Source organism: Myxocyprinus asiaticus, chromosome 36 (assembly GCF_019703515.2).
Source record: "Myxocyprinus asiaticus isolate MX2 ecotype Aquarium Trade chromosome 36, UBuf_Myxa_2, whole genome shotgun sequence".
NCBI lineage: Eukaryota > Metazoa > Chordata > Actinopteri > Cypriniformes > Catostomidae > Myxocyprinus > Myxocyprinus asiaticus.
In genome coordinates, this window is record NC_059379.1 from 22,682,503 (window position 1) to 22,702,786 (window position 20,284).

At 39.2% G+C, this 20,284-nt stretch overlaps 1 protein-coding gene across 7 annotated transcripts in view; it reads right to left on the minus strand.

The window, feature by feature from the left end:
• The window catches only part of ep300a (E1A binding protein p300 a), a 37,667-nt gene that overhangs the window by 8,378 nt on the left and 9,005 nt on the right, over positions 1-20,284 (minus strand). For 2 of the 7 annotated variants that reach the window (XM_051673796.1, XM_051673797.1), the window contains exons 5-22: positions 20,159-20,272; positions 19,618-19,824; positions 19,382-19,487; positions 19,072-19,206; positions 18,741-18,858; positions 13,863-14,022; positions 13,661-13,738; positions 13,221-13,306; positions 12,924-13,076; positions 12,213-12,632; positions 10,268-10,489; positions 9,969-10,137; positions 9,698-9,816; positions 2,604-2,843; positions 2,123-2,211; positions 1,012-1,092; positions 523-579; positions 106-183 (exon numbers count right to left, since the gene is read on the minus strand). In XM_051673796.1, the coding sequence (XP_051529756.1) occupies positions 106-183; positions 523-579; positions 1,012-1,092; positions 2,123-2,211; positions 2,604-2,843; positions 9,698-9,816; positions 9,969-10,137; positions 10,268-10,489; positions 12,213-12,632; positions 12,924-13,076; positions 13,221-13,306; positions 13,661-13,738; positions 13,863-14,022; positions 18,741-18,858; positions 19,072-19,206; positions 19,382-19,487; positions 19,618-19,824; positions 20,159-20,272 (2,632 nt within the window). Of the gene's footprint in view, positions 1-105; positions 184-522; positions 580-1,011; positions 1,093-2,122; positions 2,212-2,603; positions 2,844-9,697; positions 9,820-9,968; positions 10,138-10,267; positions 10,490-12,212; positions 12,633-12,923; positions 13,077-13,220; positions 13,307-13,660; positions 13,739-13,862; positions 14,023-18,740; positions 18,859-19,071; positions 19,207-19,381; positions 19,488-19,617; positions 19,825-20,152; positions 20,273-20,284 lie in introns of all 7 variants that reach the window. The other 5 variants (XM_051673795.1, XM_051673794.1, XM_051673793.1 and 2 more) reach the window with 3 other exon arrangements.

Genomic DNA, 20,284 nt, shown 5'->3' on the forward strand with positions numbered 1-20,284 from the left:
AATAAATTAACATACAAGAAGAAAGACACACAATAATGTTGGGGTTTGAAATACCTTCCCAGTCCACAATCATTTGACTGTTGGATTCAATTTCAAGAAACTCACCCAGATGGCCAGATAGTGTCATTGTGCAAAACACAGATCTGATGCATCTTACGATCACAATCCATACATTCCACAAATCTAGAGAGAGAAAAAAAAATGATTACTCCTTAGAATTTTCCTTGGCAATTAGACTACATAAATTATTTACTAAAGTAGATGTAGAGTAAATATTTACAATAATCTTTACAGCAGCCCAAAGTATGCAGTAGTTATAGGCTTCTTTGAAAACATGTCTATAAATTCTATTTAAATATTAAACAAGCCTCAACTGCAAAGCCCAAAAACAAAGATAAATTTAACAGTGCATACAAGGGAAGATTAAAGTAATACTGCTCCATGCATCACAGAAGCAGCAAATGAAACAGATGCAAGCCAGAGAGCACAAAACCAGAATTAAGCATGAAGATATGAACTTACAGCTCAGGGTCGAGTGTGTCATTTTTCTTCTTTTCAAACTGATCCTTGCTGATTGATCTAGAAATATATGCAGATTGTAGCACTATTAAATCAAGATGCATGACGTCTAAATGCATTCTCTGATGCACTACTTGAGGGCTCAATTTCATAGGACAACTGTTCTTGAAAGCATCAAATGAGATATTCTCCAAAACCCTAAAGGGCAAAACCTGTTTGAGTTAAGTGATTTATTGTTGTGCTGCCCTTACAATAAAACACTACCAAAATTTTTTTTTTTTTTAACAGAATCAATCTTTGAAATGAACTACTTTCTCACACAGTTTTCGCAAGGAAAGATGAAGATTTGAAAAATATGGGGGATTCGAAATGGCATTTTCAAAATACGGCAGCCATCAGACAACTATGACAAACTTGTTTTTCTAGAACAGCTGAACAGAGAAGAAAAAATATAACACGGATTAAAAATAATGTGAAAGAGGAGTCACTTACGTCTGAGGTTGGGATGGGTCATCTCCCAAGGACACACTCTCACCCTGGATCTCATTGAAACATTTCTCGCAGAAGTGGTACCTGTCAGCAAGAAGCCCATATTTTGGTGAACTGCACCATGCGCCAACACCACAGCCATTCACAGAGGCAATGAGGAGGTAGCCACCAATCAATGCAGGACAAGGCAAGGCAGGGTATGCAGGCCAAAGGGGGAAAATCGTAGGACAGGGTCATCGCCAGAGGAGCCAATCATAATGCAGGATTTTTGAGCAGGGATTTTGAGCAGGGAAAGGTTTAAGTGCAGATGATTGGTCAGATGAAAGCAGGCGACAGAGGAAACAACAAACATCAAAGTACGGGGGAGAAGAAGGGTCGACATTAAAACATTAGACAAGATGTGAAATGGATGGATCAAGGTGGGAGACAACAACAGAGACAAGCAGAAAGCCAAAGCAAAGCATGGATTAGCATTTATACGTAAAATGAGCAAAACCATTACAGCAAACAGGAGCAGAATCAATTGCAGGGAAGGGGGTGGGGGAGGACTTACGGACACATGAGCACATTAAACATGAACAAAACAATGCAGCCACAATTTAAGCAGACAGGGGCATTTTAAAGATGTCCTTTTGAAAAATATGAATTAAAGGAAAAATCAATAACTGAAAATCATTATACACGGACAGAAAAGAGGTCACATCAAGAAAAAAAATCCTTGATCTTTTGAAGCAGAAGAGTTCAATTTACTATACTCTAAATTTATTAATGGACTTTAGGGGAAAAAAGGATTATATAGCCTACATTAATTTTTAGAATGTAAAAAATGCATGTACATTTTTGAAATATTTATATCTACAAGAAAAGGACAACACTTTAAAATGCCAGAGTTTTTCCACATACAGGATATTACAATGGCTAGGACTGATTGGTGGAAAAGGTGGCATAACAAGAGCAGCACACTGTCAGATCATTTTATGTGGCTAGGTGGAAAGACATTCGAGCTATTTCACAAGCTTATCTAATTATTAATCTTTGTTTCTTTCATGCGAGTCAATCAGATTATATTTGCTTGTGTGTCCGTTGATTTTGACCCTGGTCTTAAGTTCCTTACCTGTTCTGATAACTAAAGTAAGCAGCATCTCGGGGTATAGTGCATAGCTGCTTCCCATAGCAGCACAGAGTTTGGGGTGAGAACTCAAGCTGTGATAGAGAAAAAAAAAAAAATTAGCCAGTATTACGCTGGAGAAAACAAATCAAAGGGACTTCCAAAGAGCAAAACACAAATAAAGGTGCAAGTATTTGTTAAAAGATATGAATAGTGTTTTCAGATTAAACTGTTCTTGCATGTATGTTTTGATACAAAAATTCATGTTATGACTAACAGTGGATGAAAAAACAGTTTTTTTTAAAAACTACATAAACTTGTATACCTCACCAACTGACTAGTCTGTTGTTGACCCATCCCGATCACCTACACTATAAAGCTTATTACTGCATCAGCCAGAAGGTTGAGCTTACAAAACAGGCACCATCTTAGAATCTCTTGGTGTAGACAATTTAATGTTTGCAAAAACTCCTGCACTCTGCTATACCTTTCTCCCACAACAGTAGCCGAGGCTTTGCATGACCGGGTCAATCTCCTGCTCAAACACCTCAGCTAGTTTGGAGCAATACTTGTAGACTCGCGATGTCTTGCGGTTGTAGAGCCAGGCATTGTTGAACATGAGCCAGATGTCATCCACATACTGCCACGGCTCTTGGTACTGGCCCGTGTCAAGTTTTCGTTTGATTGTGGACAGGTCCATTGGGTTCTTCACAATGTCAAAATAGTCCTGCAATTTGCCAAAAGTGGAAAGGTTAAATATTAGATCGGAACACAAGTTTAGTAAGTCACAGTGGGAATGTGTGTCCCTCCAGGAATTTGCGATCGCCACATTTTGTTTTTGCGGTAGCTTGCAATTTTGTATAATTTCTGCAATTTCTGCGCATAAACTGAATCTGAGGCGATCTGATTGCTTTTCTTCATATCGACAGCGGCAAAACAAGTGCTGAAAAAGCTTGAAGCAGTTGATACAGATCCAACTGCATGGCCACCATTGTCTAATCTCCACGTTAACAGAGTAAGCATCTCCTCCTTGTCTCCTGTCACTGTGTGTCATAAAACCTGCATGTATGAACCCACAACAACCAATAACATTTGCTATTACAAATATGTTAAAATGAAACCGGGACATTTTGTGTTCACTGTCGAAAGCCTTGTCTAAACTTTCGTACGTCGCAGCTAGCGTGTAATCTTAACGCGCTCTTCATGAGCTGCTCTATATGGTCGGAGGTGGAGGTTGGTGACCTCATTTGGAGTGCTCACATAATGCACTGTTGCACTGGAAAATGAGACTTAACATTCCTTAAACAGGTTCATGATTGGCCTTTCTATATTCGCTTAAACATCCCTCATTTGGATAGTACAATGCGATTGGAATTTCAAGCGCTCACAGTTCTCTGAGATAATCACATTTGTTTTTAGTCTAGTTTTATTTTAGGTCTACAATTTTAACTTCAAAGTTTACTTGCATTGTCTGAGACAGAAACTTTTTTTGTGATTAACATTTTTTATTGATTCTTCAAAGACAAAGAGAAACAAAACATATCTACATTGAATCAACATTTAAATCCCACTACTACCCCTCCCCAATCAAGAACCCCACCCAACCCCAAACTAAAATCCCAGTGGTCTTACATAAAAGTACACACATATAGAGAATTAAAAAAAAAACACACACACACACACAATAAACATACAATTCAAAAACAATGCCTCTCTCTCCACAGTCCCACTCCGAGAGCCCCCCAAAAACATTAAATAAATACCCCATTTCCCATTAAAAGAATCCCATATCCCCAGCCTTCTACATGTTACCTCTTCGAAGGCTGCCACCCTTCCCATCTCCTCGCACCACTCCTGAATTGATGGTGCTCCCACCAACATCCAACCCCTTAAAACAATCTGCCTGCCTATCATCGCACTGGTGAGGACCCAATATTTTATGTATTTGTCACCTACATCGATGACCGCCCCATCACCCAAAACACAGAGTCTGGAGTAAAACGAAATCCGAATGCCCAACACGTCACACACAAAACTCTGTACCTTCAACCACAATTCCTGAATCTCAGCGCAACACAAAAAACATGGGTTGTGTCCCCATCCTCCGATTGGCAACGCCAGCGGGTGGGTGTGTCTTTAAGACCAAGCCTATACAATCTAGAGGGGGTCCAATAGAATCTATGTAGAATCTTGAATTGTATAAGTTGCACCCTTGCATCTCTAGATACAGACTTGACGTTTTTTAGAAATCCCAGCCCACACTCCCTCCTCCAATACCAAATTAAAATATTTCTCCCATAATCTCTTGATAGAGGTTAAAGCTCCATCCCCCAGACTCTGAATTAGCAGGGAGTAATGCAATGATGCCTCATGACCTTTTCCAAAAGCAGTAATCACCACTCCCAGAGTGTCTGCCGTTTTAGGGGGGTGTATGCTACTCCCAAAAATAGTACAGAGCAGGTGGCACAACTGTAAATACCTAAAAAACTGAGATCTGGGAATCCCAAAATGTTGAGTCAAATTACCAAAGGATCTCAACTCTCCACTCTCATATAGTTCACAGAGTGAAGTAACCCCCTTCACAATCCACTCTGACCAGCAGAAGGGGGACTTATCAATACATAATTTTGGGTTCAGCCATATGCTGGATGCAGCATTCAAATAAATGTCTGAATTAAACAATCTGGACACTTTTGTCCACACCGAGTGCAAATGCAAGATAACGGAGTGTAACTTAGCTTCTCCGGTTAGTTTGATAGAAAGGCTTTGCAATGGCGAAATAGGGGCAAGGACTTCCTGTTCAATAGAAAACCAGGGAGGGGCTCTCTCAGGTGGAAGTGACCAATGAGCCAAATGCCTGAGACCAAACGCATAATAATAAAACAAATTTTGGGTAGGCCTAGCCCACCTTTGTCAATCGGCCTATGTAATTTGTTGAAATGTAGTCTGGGACGTTTACCATTCCAAATGAAGGACTTTGCTATGCTATCAAATTGCTTGAAATAAGAGAGGGGGACATCTGTAGGGAGTGATTGTAGCAGGTAGTTGAATTTTGGAATACAGTTCATTTTAATAACATTAACCTTCCCAATCATCGACAAATGTAACGAAGCACACCTGTTCACGTCGCTCGAAAATCTTTTTATTAAAGGGTCAAAATGAACTAAATCATACAAATTTGCTGGGAATAAAATACACAAATACTTATGTCCTGTTTGGGCCACTGGAAGGCGCCCGGCTGGAAAGCCTTTACTGGACAGTACACTGTCAGAGCCAAAACTTCGGATTTAGACCAATTGACTTTGTATCCTGAGAATTCTGTGGAGGCAAGGCATAGATCTAGTAGGGTCAGAGACAAATAATAAAATATCATCTGCATAAAGCAGAAGCTTATGCGCCACACCTCCCGGCATCACCCCTGGAAAATCATCCTCATTTCTTATCGCGGCTGCTAATGGTTCCAGGGCAAGACAGAACAATAATGGGGAAAGAGGGCAACCCTGCCAAGTGCCCCTATTCAGAGTAAAATAATCTTAAATTAATCCATTTGTTTGTACCGCTGCTACAGGGTGCCTCTAAAGTAACTTAATCCAACCAATAAATGTACTCCCGAACCCATACATTTCCAAAATCTTAAAAAGATAATCCCATTCTATTAAATCAAACGCCTTTTCAGCATCAAGTGAGATGGCAGCAACCGGAGACTGATTATTCACCACTGACCTCATGATACTGATAAAACACCTAATGTTATCAGAAGAGCTACGGCCCCAAATAAACTCCACCTGATCTATAAGACATGTCATAACTTTACTTAATCAGTTAGCCAAAATTTTTACATCTAGCTGGATCAGGGAATTTGGACGGTAACTTTTACACTCACCTGGATCTTTGTCCTTTTTAAGAATCAGACTGATCCGTGCTTGTGTCATGGTTGGGGGAAGCTTTCCATTCTTTAATGATACCGTATAAACTTCTAACAAAAGTGGAGCCAATTCTGTAGCATAACATCTAAAAAAAATTCAGCTGCAAAACCAACTGGCCCCGGAGCCTTGCCTGTAGGTAAGGCCTTAATTACCTCATCAAGCTCCTCCAAGGTTATCTCAGAATCAAGAGATTTTATTTGCTCAGTCATCAATTTAGGGAGTTCTAATGGTTCCACAAATGTTCTAATATCTTCATCAGTAGATTAAGACATGGAACTATAAAGATCAAGATAGAACTCTTTAAAAAGGCATTATTAATATCAATGGCCGAGGTAAAAATTTCACCACTAGCAGATTTCACTGAGGGAACAGTAGAAAAAGACTCTCTGCTTTTTATATCTAGCCAAAAGATTCCCTGCTTTGTCCCCCAACTCAAAGTATGACTGTCTTTCCCTGAATAACCAAAACTCCACATTCCGCGACTGTAGCGCGGAGGAGGGCAGGGCCGGGCCGGGCCGGAATGACGCACGCCCCGCCTTCCTCCACGCTACAGCGACAAAAGTGTTATATCTGTATTTCAATCAGGTCAATTCTTCTTCAGCTCTGCCTCTGCACTTTTAATATTCCCTTCCAACTCTGCGAGTTCTCATGCTTTGGATTTTTTGGTAAATGAGGCATACTGTATGATCCGACCCCTAAGAACCGCCTTAAGTGCCTCCCAAGCCACGCCCACAGAAGATACTGAGGACCAGTTGGTCTCCATATAAACACTGATAGATGTAGACGTAGATTTTAGCCAAAACCAACCTTTGCCCCTGAATTTCTGCTAAAACAATAATGATTCTCCCTAATTTATCTTTAATCTGTTTGAGAGATTTGAATTGTAGATGTTTACTTATAAATGTAATGACTCCCCTGCTCTTAATTGAGCCAGCACTAAAGAAAACATGCCCACCTCATATCTTCCCAAATTTTTCAGCTTCCTGCGAGGAAAGATGTGTTTCTTGAAGAAACACTACATCACATTTCTTACGCTTAAGAAAAGAAATAACCTTCCTTCTTTTTAAGGGGTGCTCCAACCCATTCACATTCCACGTGGAGAGAGACAATCTACTCATATTAACTTTTGACATATTGATATAACAGAAAAAATAAATTGTGTATCAAAAACAAGATTATACAGACCACATTCCAACATTAGTGCAACAATAAAACCCCGAACTCCCCACCGAACCAAACAAACAGAAAAAAGAAAAACGTGCGCATTAACCCCGCGCACGACAGTGCCAACCGGTGTCAATCCCTGTAAACTCAAAAGGTCCATGTACGCCTACGAGAGCCCCCGTGACAATTTGCCAACGCATTGCTCAAGTCCGGTGATTCTGCACAAATTTAGGGAGGCAAAATTACATAACAGAAAATGCTTCGTAAAACAAACCCCAGCCAATAAGCAGAACAAACACAAAGAACGTGTAGATTAATTCACAGAAATATCTCAAAGGTGTGTTCCTCCACAAAACAAATTCCAGCCGATATAAAGCCGTTCAGTTTCCTCAGACAGACAAACAAGTCTGTGAGTTTAGCGAGCCGGCTGTTTATGAGTGCAGCAGATGACTTAATCATTTCAATGTCCCACAAAAATACTCTACAAAACAAACTCCAGCCGATAAGCACAAAGAACAAACTGGTTCATCCACAACTGTCCCGAAGCAGTGTTATTCCACAAAGCAAACTCCAGCCACTAGGCGGAACCAGCACAAAAAGAAACAAAACAGGCGTCCAGATTCCTTGGATGGTCAAGAGTCAAATTCACTCAGAGGCCACATAAAAAAAAAAATACACCATGACTTCATGACAGTCAGTCAACTTTATAAAAGACATCCTTTGTGTGGGCATGTAGATACTTTGCGGCCATCCCTAATATCCATTCTCAATCTGGCCGGGAACCTCAGTGCAAAAGCGATCTTCCATCCATGCCAAAGTTTCTTGGGGTGATATTCCACAAAACAAACTCCAGCCGCAAGGCGGAACCAACACAAACAGAAACAAAAATGGTGCCCAGCTTCCTCTGACAGCCAGAGTGAATAGCTACATGAGATACACCAAATGGCTTACTCACTCCATTGTTTCTATGAAGGACAGTGCTTGTTTGGGACACGTAAATACTTTGCGGCCATACTTTGTATCTATTCTCAGTTTGGCCGGAAACATCAGTGTAAAAGCGATTTTCCGTTGATGTAAGAGTTTCTTACATTCCTCGAATCGATTGCGTTTCTCTCGTCAATTTCGCAAAGTCCGGGAACAAGAAAATATTGCTATTCTTCCAAGAAAGCTTTCCTTTGCTCCTCGCCTCGCACAACATGAGATCTTTATTGGATGATCTCAGAAATTTGGCCAGAATTGATCGGGGCCTGTTTCCCTCCGCAGATCTGCAAGCATGTTAGATTTCCAGCTAATGGCCTGTTATGTCGAGCAGACTCGGAAAGAGCTCATCTAGGAATTTCACCATATCTCTGCCATCTTCATGCTCAGGAATACCAACAATCCGTACATTATTTCGTCAGCTCCTATTTTCCAAATCTTCCAGTTTTTCCAAAATGCCCACTACGTCAATTTTTTAGTCGCTGGCAGATTAGTGGATAATTACCTTTCCGATGACTCCAGATAATCGATCCATTTCTCAACATCTGCCACTCTTGTAACCAACTCAGAATTTTTTTCTAACGCCGTATTCGATTGATGTTTACAGCGAGATCTTCCAAGTCAGCAACAACCTTCATCAGCATCACAGACATGTTGGACAGTTGATGCTGGATTTCTCCTGCCGAACCATTCAAATCTAGTCCCTGGTCCACAGGCCCGTCAGAGGTTTCAGCTTGAGCACGTAAGTGTCTTTTAATGTCTCCAGATGTGTCTTTTAATGACTTCTTTGCCATGTTTACCTCAAACAATATGTAGCTGGGTGTATCGAATCTCACCAGATTATAACATGAAAATAATTAAAAACTAGCATAGGGCGCAGAGCTCGCTGCTAACACGTCCGCCTCGCATGGTGTCACGTGACCTCCGAGACAGAAACTTTTAATATAAAAATACATTTTTCCATTGAACTCATACTAGACATATCTCAGGTTTCACATCTTAAAATGTGAAGCATTTTTGTGTGTATTTATTTTTTTTTGTTAGCTAGCTGCATATTCAGTTGTTATGCAATGAAGTAATTACCGGCAATTGCACTTATAATATCACCGACATATAGTACACTTGTGTAATTTGGTTATTTGTGAGTTTTTACAGCAAAATAACACACAAAAAACATCACAAATGGCACTGCAATTTTTGAGCAAAGCCGCAGAAAATCTGTTAGTTTGGGCTGCAATAATCAGGAAAAGGTTCTGCAAAATCCTTGTGTGACTGATAAATGAGAATGCACTGCTGATATATTGGGATATTATTTACTAGTTTTTGGTATTTAGAAAATATTTGATATCCCACAACAGATCCCTCTCAGCAATACACATTTCAAATTTCATATACTTTTAATGAATTAATACACTATATTAATAGTACAGTATGGTAATAATTCATAGTAAGGTTTTGTTCAGCCACAAACAGGGCTATATTAAGGAGACAATGCGTCAGACTGCACACGTACTGGTATTCCCAGCAGCGAAGGGTCCACAGGCTGGCGGAAGGGCAGAGACTCAGGGTCCTGGCGGTAAAGGGACTCCAGTGTGGGCATCAGGGCCTGCCTCAGCTCCTCTGGTTTAAAAACTGCTGAAAAAGTGAGAAACGTATATGGAGTTACAACAACACATCAGTTCTTAAAACCATTGCTAGAAACATGCAACTGTGAATATTTAATCCATTCGCATTAAAACCAGCAGTTCCCTTGTAGTGCACAAAATTATTTGCATTGATCATACTTTTCTTCTTGTTAGGGACTCCAGAAGGTGAGCTGTGGGTAACTGAACCCTCCTCCTCTTCTTTAGGCTCAGTCTTTATCTCTGGCTTTTTGTCCTCTCCTGCTTCTGCGGACAATGTCTCCATTGGCACACCTTTACAGTCATCACTGAAAGGCTCCTCTTTCTTTATCTGAGAAGCCAAAAAGACAGCAGTCAAACCACATAGAATCATATAAAAAGTTGATTCTAAATGTTGGATAATCAATACACCATTCTTAAAACCTGTATTCTTTACTGAACTTACAACTTTCACTGCTTACCTCAGGTTTTTCATCAGTTTTAATGTCTTCCTGCTTTCCAGTTCGTCCTCCTACCATGGTCTCTTCATCCTCCTCTTCCTCCTCTTTCTGCTTGACTTCCACCTTTATCTCAAAGGCAGCTTTGGAGTCTGCGGGGCCCTGCTGAAACGAGGCATCTGCACTGCTGACGGAAGCAGGGGTAGTAGCCTGGCTGTCCACTGGCAGAGAGCCCTTATGAGACAACTTAAGGGAAAGAAAAGACTACTCATAAAGGGCAAACCAAGTAAATAGAGCATAACATAGGCTAATGTTCTGGTAGATATGAGCATTACAGTGAAAATGTAGGGCTCAACGTTAAAAATGTCCTGCCAGCCTGGGACCAATGTGAGTTTTAGACCAGCTAATGGAAGAACACTTACCTTATTGGGCCAGTGCTGCATCTCTATACCTTATACACTTGTGCTTTTATGCCTTGCAAACTTAAACATTAGTTTTCTGTGTATTGAATATTGTTGTTACAAATTCTGCTGATTTACATCAAGTTAACATCTAGCTTGCTAACATGGATGAAGTTAAGGCTGTATGATAATGACAAAAATCAGAATTGATGATTTCCCTTGATATTGTTATTGCAATGACTGTAATTTCATTTAATATAATTTACATTAAAACATTTATTTTGGGTGGATCAATTGCATACCATATTCTTTGTTGGCTTCACATCCAAAACAAGCTGAGAACTGTGTTCCTCAGTTAAGCTTCTTTATTGGTTTTAAACATCAGTAACTCGAGACAAATTGCCTAAACAGTCAATTTCACATTGGCCTTGTTCATGGGATAATTCACCCAAAAATGACAATTCTCTCAATTTACTCACCCTCATGCCATCCCAGATGTGAATGACTACAGAACACAAATGATGATTTTTAGAAGAATATTTCAGCTCTATAGGTCCATCCAATGCAAGTGAATGTGTGCCAAAATTTTGACTCTCCAAAAAGCAAATAAAGGCAGCATAAATCCATATCTTCTTAAGTAATATGATAGGTTTGGGTGAGAAACAGATCAATATTTAAGTCAACTTTTTTGCTAGGAATTCTTCTCCCTGTCCAGTAGGGGGCGATTTGCACACAGAATGTGAATCACCAAAAACACAAGAAGAAGAATGTGAAAGTTAAAGTGGAGACTGACTGAGCAGGGAGGAGAACTTATAGTCAAATATTGATCTGTTTCTCACCCACACCCACCATATCGCTTCTGAAGACATTGATTTAACCACTAGAGTCATATGGATTACTTTAATGCTGACTTGTGTGTTTTTTGGAGCTTCCAAATTTTGGCACCCATACACTTGCATTGTATGGACCAAAAGAGCTGTGAAATTCTAAAAATCTTCATTTGAGTTCAGCATAATGACAGAAAGTCATACATGTCTGGGATGGCATGAGGGTGAGTAAATGATGAGAATTTTCCTTTTTGGGTGAGCTATTCCTTTAAAATGCTTAACTACTTCATAAACAACATGAGTAGACCTAGATGGACTGCTATAATTGAAACTTTTTACGATTAGTTGATTCTGGCAGCTGTAACTGCAATCTTGATCATTTATCTGATTAATTGTGCAGCCCTAGATGAGTTTAAACAAACTTGTGAGAAAATTAGGTTGAGAAAGATAAATCAGTCATGTTTTGCACCATAGGTCATTGTTATCTAGCAAAAGTGTCTGTGTATGAATTTATAGCGGTCAAAAATGAAATCTTGTTTTTGTCTGATTTGTAATAGTAGCTGAAAATAAAAGCTATAATGTATTTTTCTGTCCCATTTTAAAATGCATTTCTAAATATAAAAGTATCATTTTTTTGTGGTGGGCACAGCAAAAATGTTGCAAGTGGCAAGTAAAAATCTTTACTGTTGAGCCTTGAAATGGCACCATTGTTTTATATATATAATGAAAGCTAGTACTCACAGGAGTGCGTGGATGCTGGCCTGTGTTTGGCGTAGAAAGGCCACACTGAGGCACAGTGGGAGGAGTTCCTCCTAACGGCTGCATGGCATTGTCAGAAGTGGCTGACAGAGGTAACTGCTGCTGACTGCCAGTCGTGGCTAACTGGGGCAGGCCTGGGGTGTGAGGCTGGGGCGTCTGTGAGCCCGACAAGCCTGAAGGCGGTGTGAGGTGCGGTGTAGGTGTGCGGCTACGTGATGGGGAAGGAGAATTCTGGCGAACAGGCGGACAGTGCGGGAGGTTGATGGACTGCGCTGAGGTGGATGGAGGGATGCTATTTGGACCCAGAGAGCCCAAAGAGGGCCCACTGCCTGCCCCTCCAGCAGACCCAGGCTGGATTAAAGGACTGCCGACTGGCAGAGATGACAAAGGCATTTGCCCCTGCTGGCATTTAAAAAAAAAAAAAACAAACAGGACAAACAATGAGAACACGTTCATAATTCATTTCAGAACACTGCTGATCTAGAATATGCAAGAACAAAGACCAAGACAAATATAAAGACAGATCAGTATGTGTAATGTGTCCACATACAAAGTTTGTATAGTAATGTTTCCCTAATAAAATATGTTTTGGATTGTACATAAAGAACATGGCTAATACAGAAGGATAAGACCTTTGTGAATTTAAATCAAAATAATCCAGAGGACATCTATATTCCTAGCAGAGTCTCTTACTTGTGTGATACCACCCTCATTTCCTGGGTGTGGCATGTCACCAGGCCCAGCACCAAGAATAGGCCCTGAAACTGGAAACTGTCCAGATTGCATGTACTGATTTTGCATCTGTGCAACATTCGCTTGTGGCATCCTGCCAGTGCCCATGCTCGCCTGAAAGAGTAAATACATTCAGCATTAAAAAGAAACATTGTTAAATCTTCTGTACAAACATTCAGAGACAATGTCCTCCTTAACTACTGCACTGTAATACAACAGAAAACTGTGAAGGTGTGACTTTCTAGTCACAGAACCAACCTGGTTTAGAGGTGAGCTGAGTGGTAGAGGTGGTGTAGATCTCTGGCCCATGGACTGCATTCCCATATGGTTAAATTGACTCATTCCTACAATGCACAGAGAAGTCAAATATAAGAGTGAGTTTACATATAAAAGAGGTGTCCAAATGTCTGAGATTAGATTGATAATTTTGGATGTAAAATCATTTAAAACCTAAAATTTTATGTTTTAAAATTACGACATGAAAAAAGAAATATTTAAGATTCAGCAGCATTTCTAGGTTACTTATCAAATGTAAGCAAATTTGTGACATGCTGAGTATATAATTTGCAATGAAAAACTTTAAACTTGATAAGTGGTCTCAAACTTTCGGACCCCACTGTATACATACAGATTCTTAACATTTATAATCTTCAGATAGGGTGACACAAGACATGCAACACTCAATGAGATTTACAAACCAGCAGCATTCTGCAACCTGTTCATCATCTGGTTTGGTCCAGAAGGCTGCACCATTGAAGGGTCTGAGAGAGGACCATCTTCAGTTGGAGATAGGAGAAAAGTAAAACTGCAGTCCAAATAAATGCAGCTTTCTAAGCATAAGCGTCTATCTTTTCAACAAGCCATCTTCTTTTATGCTAACTTTCAAGGATGTGTACTCACTAGGTGGCAGTCCTGTGGGCGGCCCTTGCTGCAGGCCAGTGGGGGACATGCCGGGCTGAGTGGGCATCATACCCTGCTTCTGTAACCGTGTCCTTCGCTTCTCTTCCAGTTCCTTCTGGATCTTATAGATCTTTTCTGCCAGCAGGTGGTAATACTCCGCCTGAAAATAGGATGTAAAAATTGCTATACTGGTCTGTCAATCGATAAAAATATTTAATATCTACTGATTATTTTTTTGTAGTTAACACATTAAGTTTCTTTTTAAGGAAAAAGAAAGAATACAAACTGGTTAGGCCATACATTTGGACAACACTTGTAGTTAAATATATTATATGATATTATATGATATTATTTATGGACAACATGCAGGTGTAGGTTTTTGAAAAAGCACACTTTAATCTCAATACAGATATTATGTTCTAAAATCTGGGTTTGATTTATAAATAAAATTAGCAGTTTCTCCCTTTACTGATAAATAAGAGTACAACTAACTATTGCATGTGTGTGTGTGTGTGTGTCGAAGTACTGAACAGAGTCACCTGTTCTGTTGCTCTTGAAAAGAGGATCTTTAGTAGGGATGGGAAAAACTGTTCTCTCATGATTCGGTTCAATATACAATATTCATGATTCGATATAATCTCATTTCAATATATATGACAAACTATGACAGAAAATTGTGTGGGGGGTTATGTTTGAGCAAAATGCACATTATGTTTCATCAAAATAAATGTTCTTTACAACACAATATAAATGCTCAAAGTTTAAATAAGTGTTTTTCTTGTATACCTTCCTCTATAAGAAAAGATCACAAACAAATAAGCTTTAAAAATAGTGGGCTACATTCAGGCTGACAAGGTGCAGAACAAGCAATAGAACTGAACCAGTCCTGAAAAAGTATGTAAAAGTGTAGGCCTACATATATATGTATATATATATATATATATATATATATAATTTGTTTGTCATCATTATTATAATTACATTTTACCTAAAAAAATTTTTTTAAAAAAATACAAAAAAATTCTACATTCTAGATTAATATTATATCATGAAATCGTATCTACAGTTGAAGTCAGAAGATTACAAACACCTTAGTTTTTCACAATTCCCGACATTTAATCGTAGAAAACATTCCCTGTCTTAGGTCAGTTAGGATCACTACATTATTTTAAGAATGTGAAGCGTTAGAATAATAGTAGAGAATGATTTATTTCAGCTTTTATTTCTTTCATCACATTCCCAGTGGGTCAAAAGTTTACATGCACTTTGTTAGTGTTTGGTAGTATTGCCTTTAAATTGTTTAACTTGAGTCAAACGTTTTGTGTAGCCTTCCACAAGCTTCTCACAATAAGTTGCTGAAATTTTGGCCCATTTCTCCAGACAGAACTGATGTAACAGAGTCAGGGTTTATATAGGTCCTTTGCTGTTGTTCTGGGATTGATTTGCACTTTTCGCACCAAACTAAGTTCATCTCTAGGAGACTGAATGTGTCTCCTTCCTGAGCGGTATGATGGCTGCGTGGTCCCATGAGGTTTTATACTTGCGTACTATTGTTTGTACAGATGAACGTTGTACCTTCAGCCATTTGGAAATTGCTCCCAAGGATGAACCAGACTTGTGGAGGTCCAAATACATTTTTTTTTTAGGTATTGGCTGATTTCTTTTGATTTTACCATGATGTCCAACAAAGAGGCACCGAGTTTGAAGGCAGGCCTCAAAATACATCCACAGGTACACCTCCAATTAGCCTATCAGAAGCTAATTGGCTAATTGTCTAAAGGCTTGACATCATTTTCTGGAATTTTCCAAGCTGCTTAAAGGCACAGTTAACTTAGTGTATGTAAACTTCTGACCCACTGGAATTGTGATATAGCCAATTAAAATTGAAACAATCTGTAAGCAATTGTTGGAAAAAATACTCGTATTCATCCACAAAATAGATGTCCTAAACGACTTGCCAAAACTATAGTTTTCTAATATTAAATCTGTGGAGTGGTTAAAAAATGAGTTTTAATGACTTCAACCTAAGTGTATGTAAACTTCTGAGTTGTCACTGTTTGAAATAATGTGTACAAGGAATAACATTGAATTTACATTCAATTTTTATAACATGCGCTAAAATGGTACTGTCACTCAAGAGGCGTAAATAGAGGGAAGGCAGGGTGGGCAGCCACCCTAGAGCCCGGGGTGAGAGGCCTGCAACGGTCGACCAAAAGAAACCATAAATATGGCCACGGGCCTGAGGGGTGATGAAAAACCGACAGTTTCTTTGCACTGGGGCCCACAAGATCCAAGATATGCCACTGCTGTCACTTCAGTTCAACATGCATCTCACAGACTCACACAGTGCTCCAGTTTATTAACAAGAGAGAAGTCTCTCAGTTTCTTTATCACATCTGTGCTATGTGTGATTAAACTTCATATTTCTTTTTAATTTTTTTTTTATCTGACTGTAAAGAACAGAAAGGATATTAAAAGACACATGATATGATAGTGATGATAATGTGCAAAATGACAAAAACATGTCAAACTGTAACAGACCAAACTTTAATCAAATATTCATTAAGAAAAAATTTGTATAAACATTCTTATTTAAAACATGTATCAAACATATAAAAGAAACTACATACAAAATTATATACAACTTACTTTGCTGTGAAAACCTGAGCTCCTGAAATAATAGCATATAATGAATACAATGAAGTATTACATACTCTTTAGAAGTTAGCCTGCTGTATTTTGAATTCTTTTTGCTTTAGAGACTCTCTGTGTTTAGCCAGTTTAGGATATTACATTGCGTGTAGTGTGCTTTTTTAGGGAAACAGCCTATTCACAATGCAAATTATGCAACGCAAGTTACACATTCTGACTAGCGTGTAACTTGGTTCAAGTTCACCTGCTTCATTGTCTGTGCAGAAGTTATAATATTACATATATGTTGTGGATATAGTGATTAATCTCATGTATAAATAAGATTAGTTTGAGCGAGGTCATTAACCCATTTTAAAGCGGTTCAGTTTGCCGGTGTTCAGTGCATGCAACTCACGCAGCTCAAGCAGGGAAATCCCTAACATACTGGATTACAGGTTAAGATGAATCCATTATCTACTGTAATATCTTCCTCTATAAACATATTGTATTCGTTATCGTTGATGCTGCAATAAAAAAATCGTTGAAAATCAAAAAAACCTTTGTCAACTAATGTTTTTGTCAGTGACTTCGTAGACGAGATTAACACTGCTAAATTCAAGCCCTTTAAGCACGTCAAGGACCTTGTAAATAGTGTAGGAAAAAGTGAAACATGGGTAAAATTAAGCGATTAAGCGAGAGATTGTGATGTTTAACGCGTCATTTCACTTATGACGACATGGACAGAAAACAATGTTGCAAATTTCGAAATACTGGAGTTCTGCCTCAATATGGGCCGTCATTTTTTTGGTTCACGATATATCAGAATTCAATATACACTGGCGGCCAATAGTTTGGAATTTTTTACAGATTTTGCTGTTCCAGAAGGAAATTAATTCACTTTAAAGTGGCATTCAACTGATCACAAATTATAGTCAGGACATTACTGATATAAAAAACAGCACCATCACTATTTGAAGCAAAAAGTCACGTTTGATCAAATCTAGACAGGCCCCATTTCCAGCAGCCATCACTCCAACACCTTATCCTTGAGTAATCATGATAAATTGCTAATTTGGTACTAGAAAATCACTTGCCATTATATCAAACACAGCTGAAAACTATTTGGTTCATTAAATGAAGATTAACATTGTCTTTGTGTTTGTTTTTGAGTTGCCACAGTATGCAGTAGACTGGCATGTCTTAAGGTCAATATTAGGTCAAAAATTGCAAAAAAAGAAACAGCTTTCTCTAGAAACTCATCAGTCAAATCATTGTTATGAGGAATGAAGGTTATACAATGCTTGAAATAGCCAAAAAACTGAAGATTTCATACAAAGTTGTACACTACAGTCTTCAAAGACAAAGGACAACTGGCTCTAACAAGGACAGAAAGAGATGTGGAAGGCCAGATGTACAACTAAACAAGAGGATAAGTACATCAGAGTCTGTAGTTACTCCTTACATGTCCTCAGCTGACATCAACACCAGTTTCATGTACAACAGTAAAGAGAAGACTCAGGGGTGCAGGCCTTATGGGAAGAATTGCAAAGAAAAAGCCACTTTTGAAACAGAAATCAAAAAGAAAAAGGTTAGAGTGGGCAAAGAAACACAGACATTGGACAACAGATAATTGGAAAAGAGTGTTATGGATCTTAACCCCATTGAGCTTTTGTGGGATCAGCTAGACTGTAAGGTGCATGAGAAGTGCCCGACAAGACAGCCACATCTATGGCAAGTGCTACAGGAAGCGTGGGGTAAAATGTCAGCTGAGTATCTGGACAAACTCACAGCTAGAATGTCAAGGATCTGCAAAGCTGTCATTGCTGCACATGGAGGATTTTTTGATGATAATTCTTTGAAGTAGTTTAAGAAGTTCTGAACATTGTTTTCAAATTGTAATAGTAATTTTTCACGTTATTAATGTCCTGACTATACATTGTGATCAGCTGAATGCCACTTTGGTGAATAAAAGTACCAATTTCTTTCCATAAGAGCAAAATCTGTACATTATTCCAAACTTTTGGCCGCCAGTGTATATCGTCCCATCCCTAGTCTTTAGAAATGTCACAGAATAAAATGAAAAATTTATCATTTTAAATTGAATGTGTTAACAGTGTTGTTAATGTCGTTAACCATATTTACATCACAAGTTAATATCTTAATTTTGAAAGCCCTACTAAATAGATGTATAAACCAGTGACTAATTTTAGACAGCACATATTTTGATGGACAGGACAGTATCCTCACCCTGCTGTTAGCGGACTCATACATGTCCCCCTCCACTTTACGTGCATAGGCCACTAGATTCTCCATGCGCCGATCCTTCAATGCAGCTGGGTCTGGAGTTGGAAAAATTGCCTGGACTCTGAAGACAGAAAGGCACCAGCAAGGCAGGCACATGGAAATGATTATCAACTGCTGTTTGTCTAACTGAGTGCATTCTTTCTTGACTCTCACTATCAAAACAAAAGCCTTGGTTGGTGATTATAACAAATAACTTGTTTAAAAGATTTCCTTTATAAAATGTGGAGTCAATTTCACTTAACACATAACTTTCATAGAGCAGTGTAGGACCTACAGTTTGTGCACCAGGTGGTTGCGTAGGTCCTGAGTGATGTCCTCATGCCAGCTCTTCCTCATACCACCACTGGCAGCAGGACTGGCCAAAGGCATAGACCCTACACCACCCACAGCATTGCTGTCATTCATCAGGCTGGGGACAGAGGAGTGGAGGAGACAAATGACAACTTCTCTTTGTACATTAACTTTTCCAAACTGACTAAACCCTAGTGCAGTGGATTAGTGCAACTATGAGACTTTAAGACCATTAGGAGGCTCAAGACAAAATAGTGACTAATTACATGAGATGTAACAAAAGGTTTGCTTACCCTGGTGAGTTCATGTTCAGATGCATCATTGTATCCTGGAGAAGATTAGATTGCTGATTCTGAGACTGACCACCCACTGCCCCATTTACACCCATAGGATTTGCTCCTGTTAAAAGAAAGGTTATGAGAAGAGGCATCCAACGCAAAACTTTGATAGATAAATAACACAAACTGAATATTGCCAATATTTATAGAAGGCAGTATGGAAAAATTGTTGCACCAAAATTTGTCATTACCCATAGTGCTTAGTGCCCGTGGTGTCTGTTGGACAGGTTGAGGGGGTGCCTGGTTTCCCTGGTAAGTGAGGCCAAGGGCCGCATAAGCCCTTTCGATGGAGCTGGGATCTATCTGCCCTGGGGTGTTGAGATTGGGGGCACTAGGTGGGCCACCAGTCACATTACCCAAAGACGTACTTAACCCCACACCTGCAGAACTCAAGAGAGCTGAGGAGATGAATCGGTGAAGAGATAATACAGAAGAAAATCAAATTAGTGTCAGTTTCAACAGAACAGGAAACTGGAACAGTAGTAATAACACTGTTTTATGTACAACTTTGTTACACTGGGGAATGGTGAGTGAGTGAGTTGGTCATTCTACCTAACATCTCCTTTTGTGTTCCATGGAAGACAGAAAGTCTTACAGGTTTCATCATTTCAAGAATGAACAACAATAACAACACATCTGCATGTTTTATGTAACTTTCTATGTTCGAATGAAGTGAGGGAGTGTGATTAATATGCTTGAAACAACATATTTTGTTTTAATACACACACTCACACTGCTGATTCCTCTTGTCTCCTGCATTTTTCAAAGGTAGACATACAGGGCAGTCGTGCCGTGTGCAGTTCTTCCAGTGAGAGATTATCTGTCTGGATGAGGCACAGTGCGCCACTGAAATAGAAA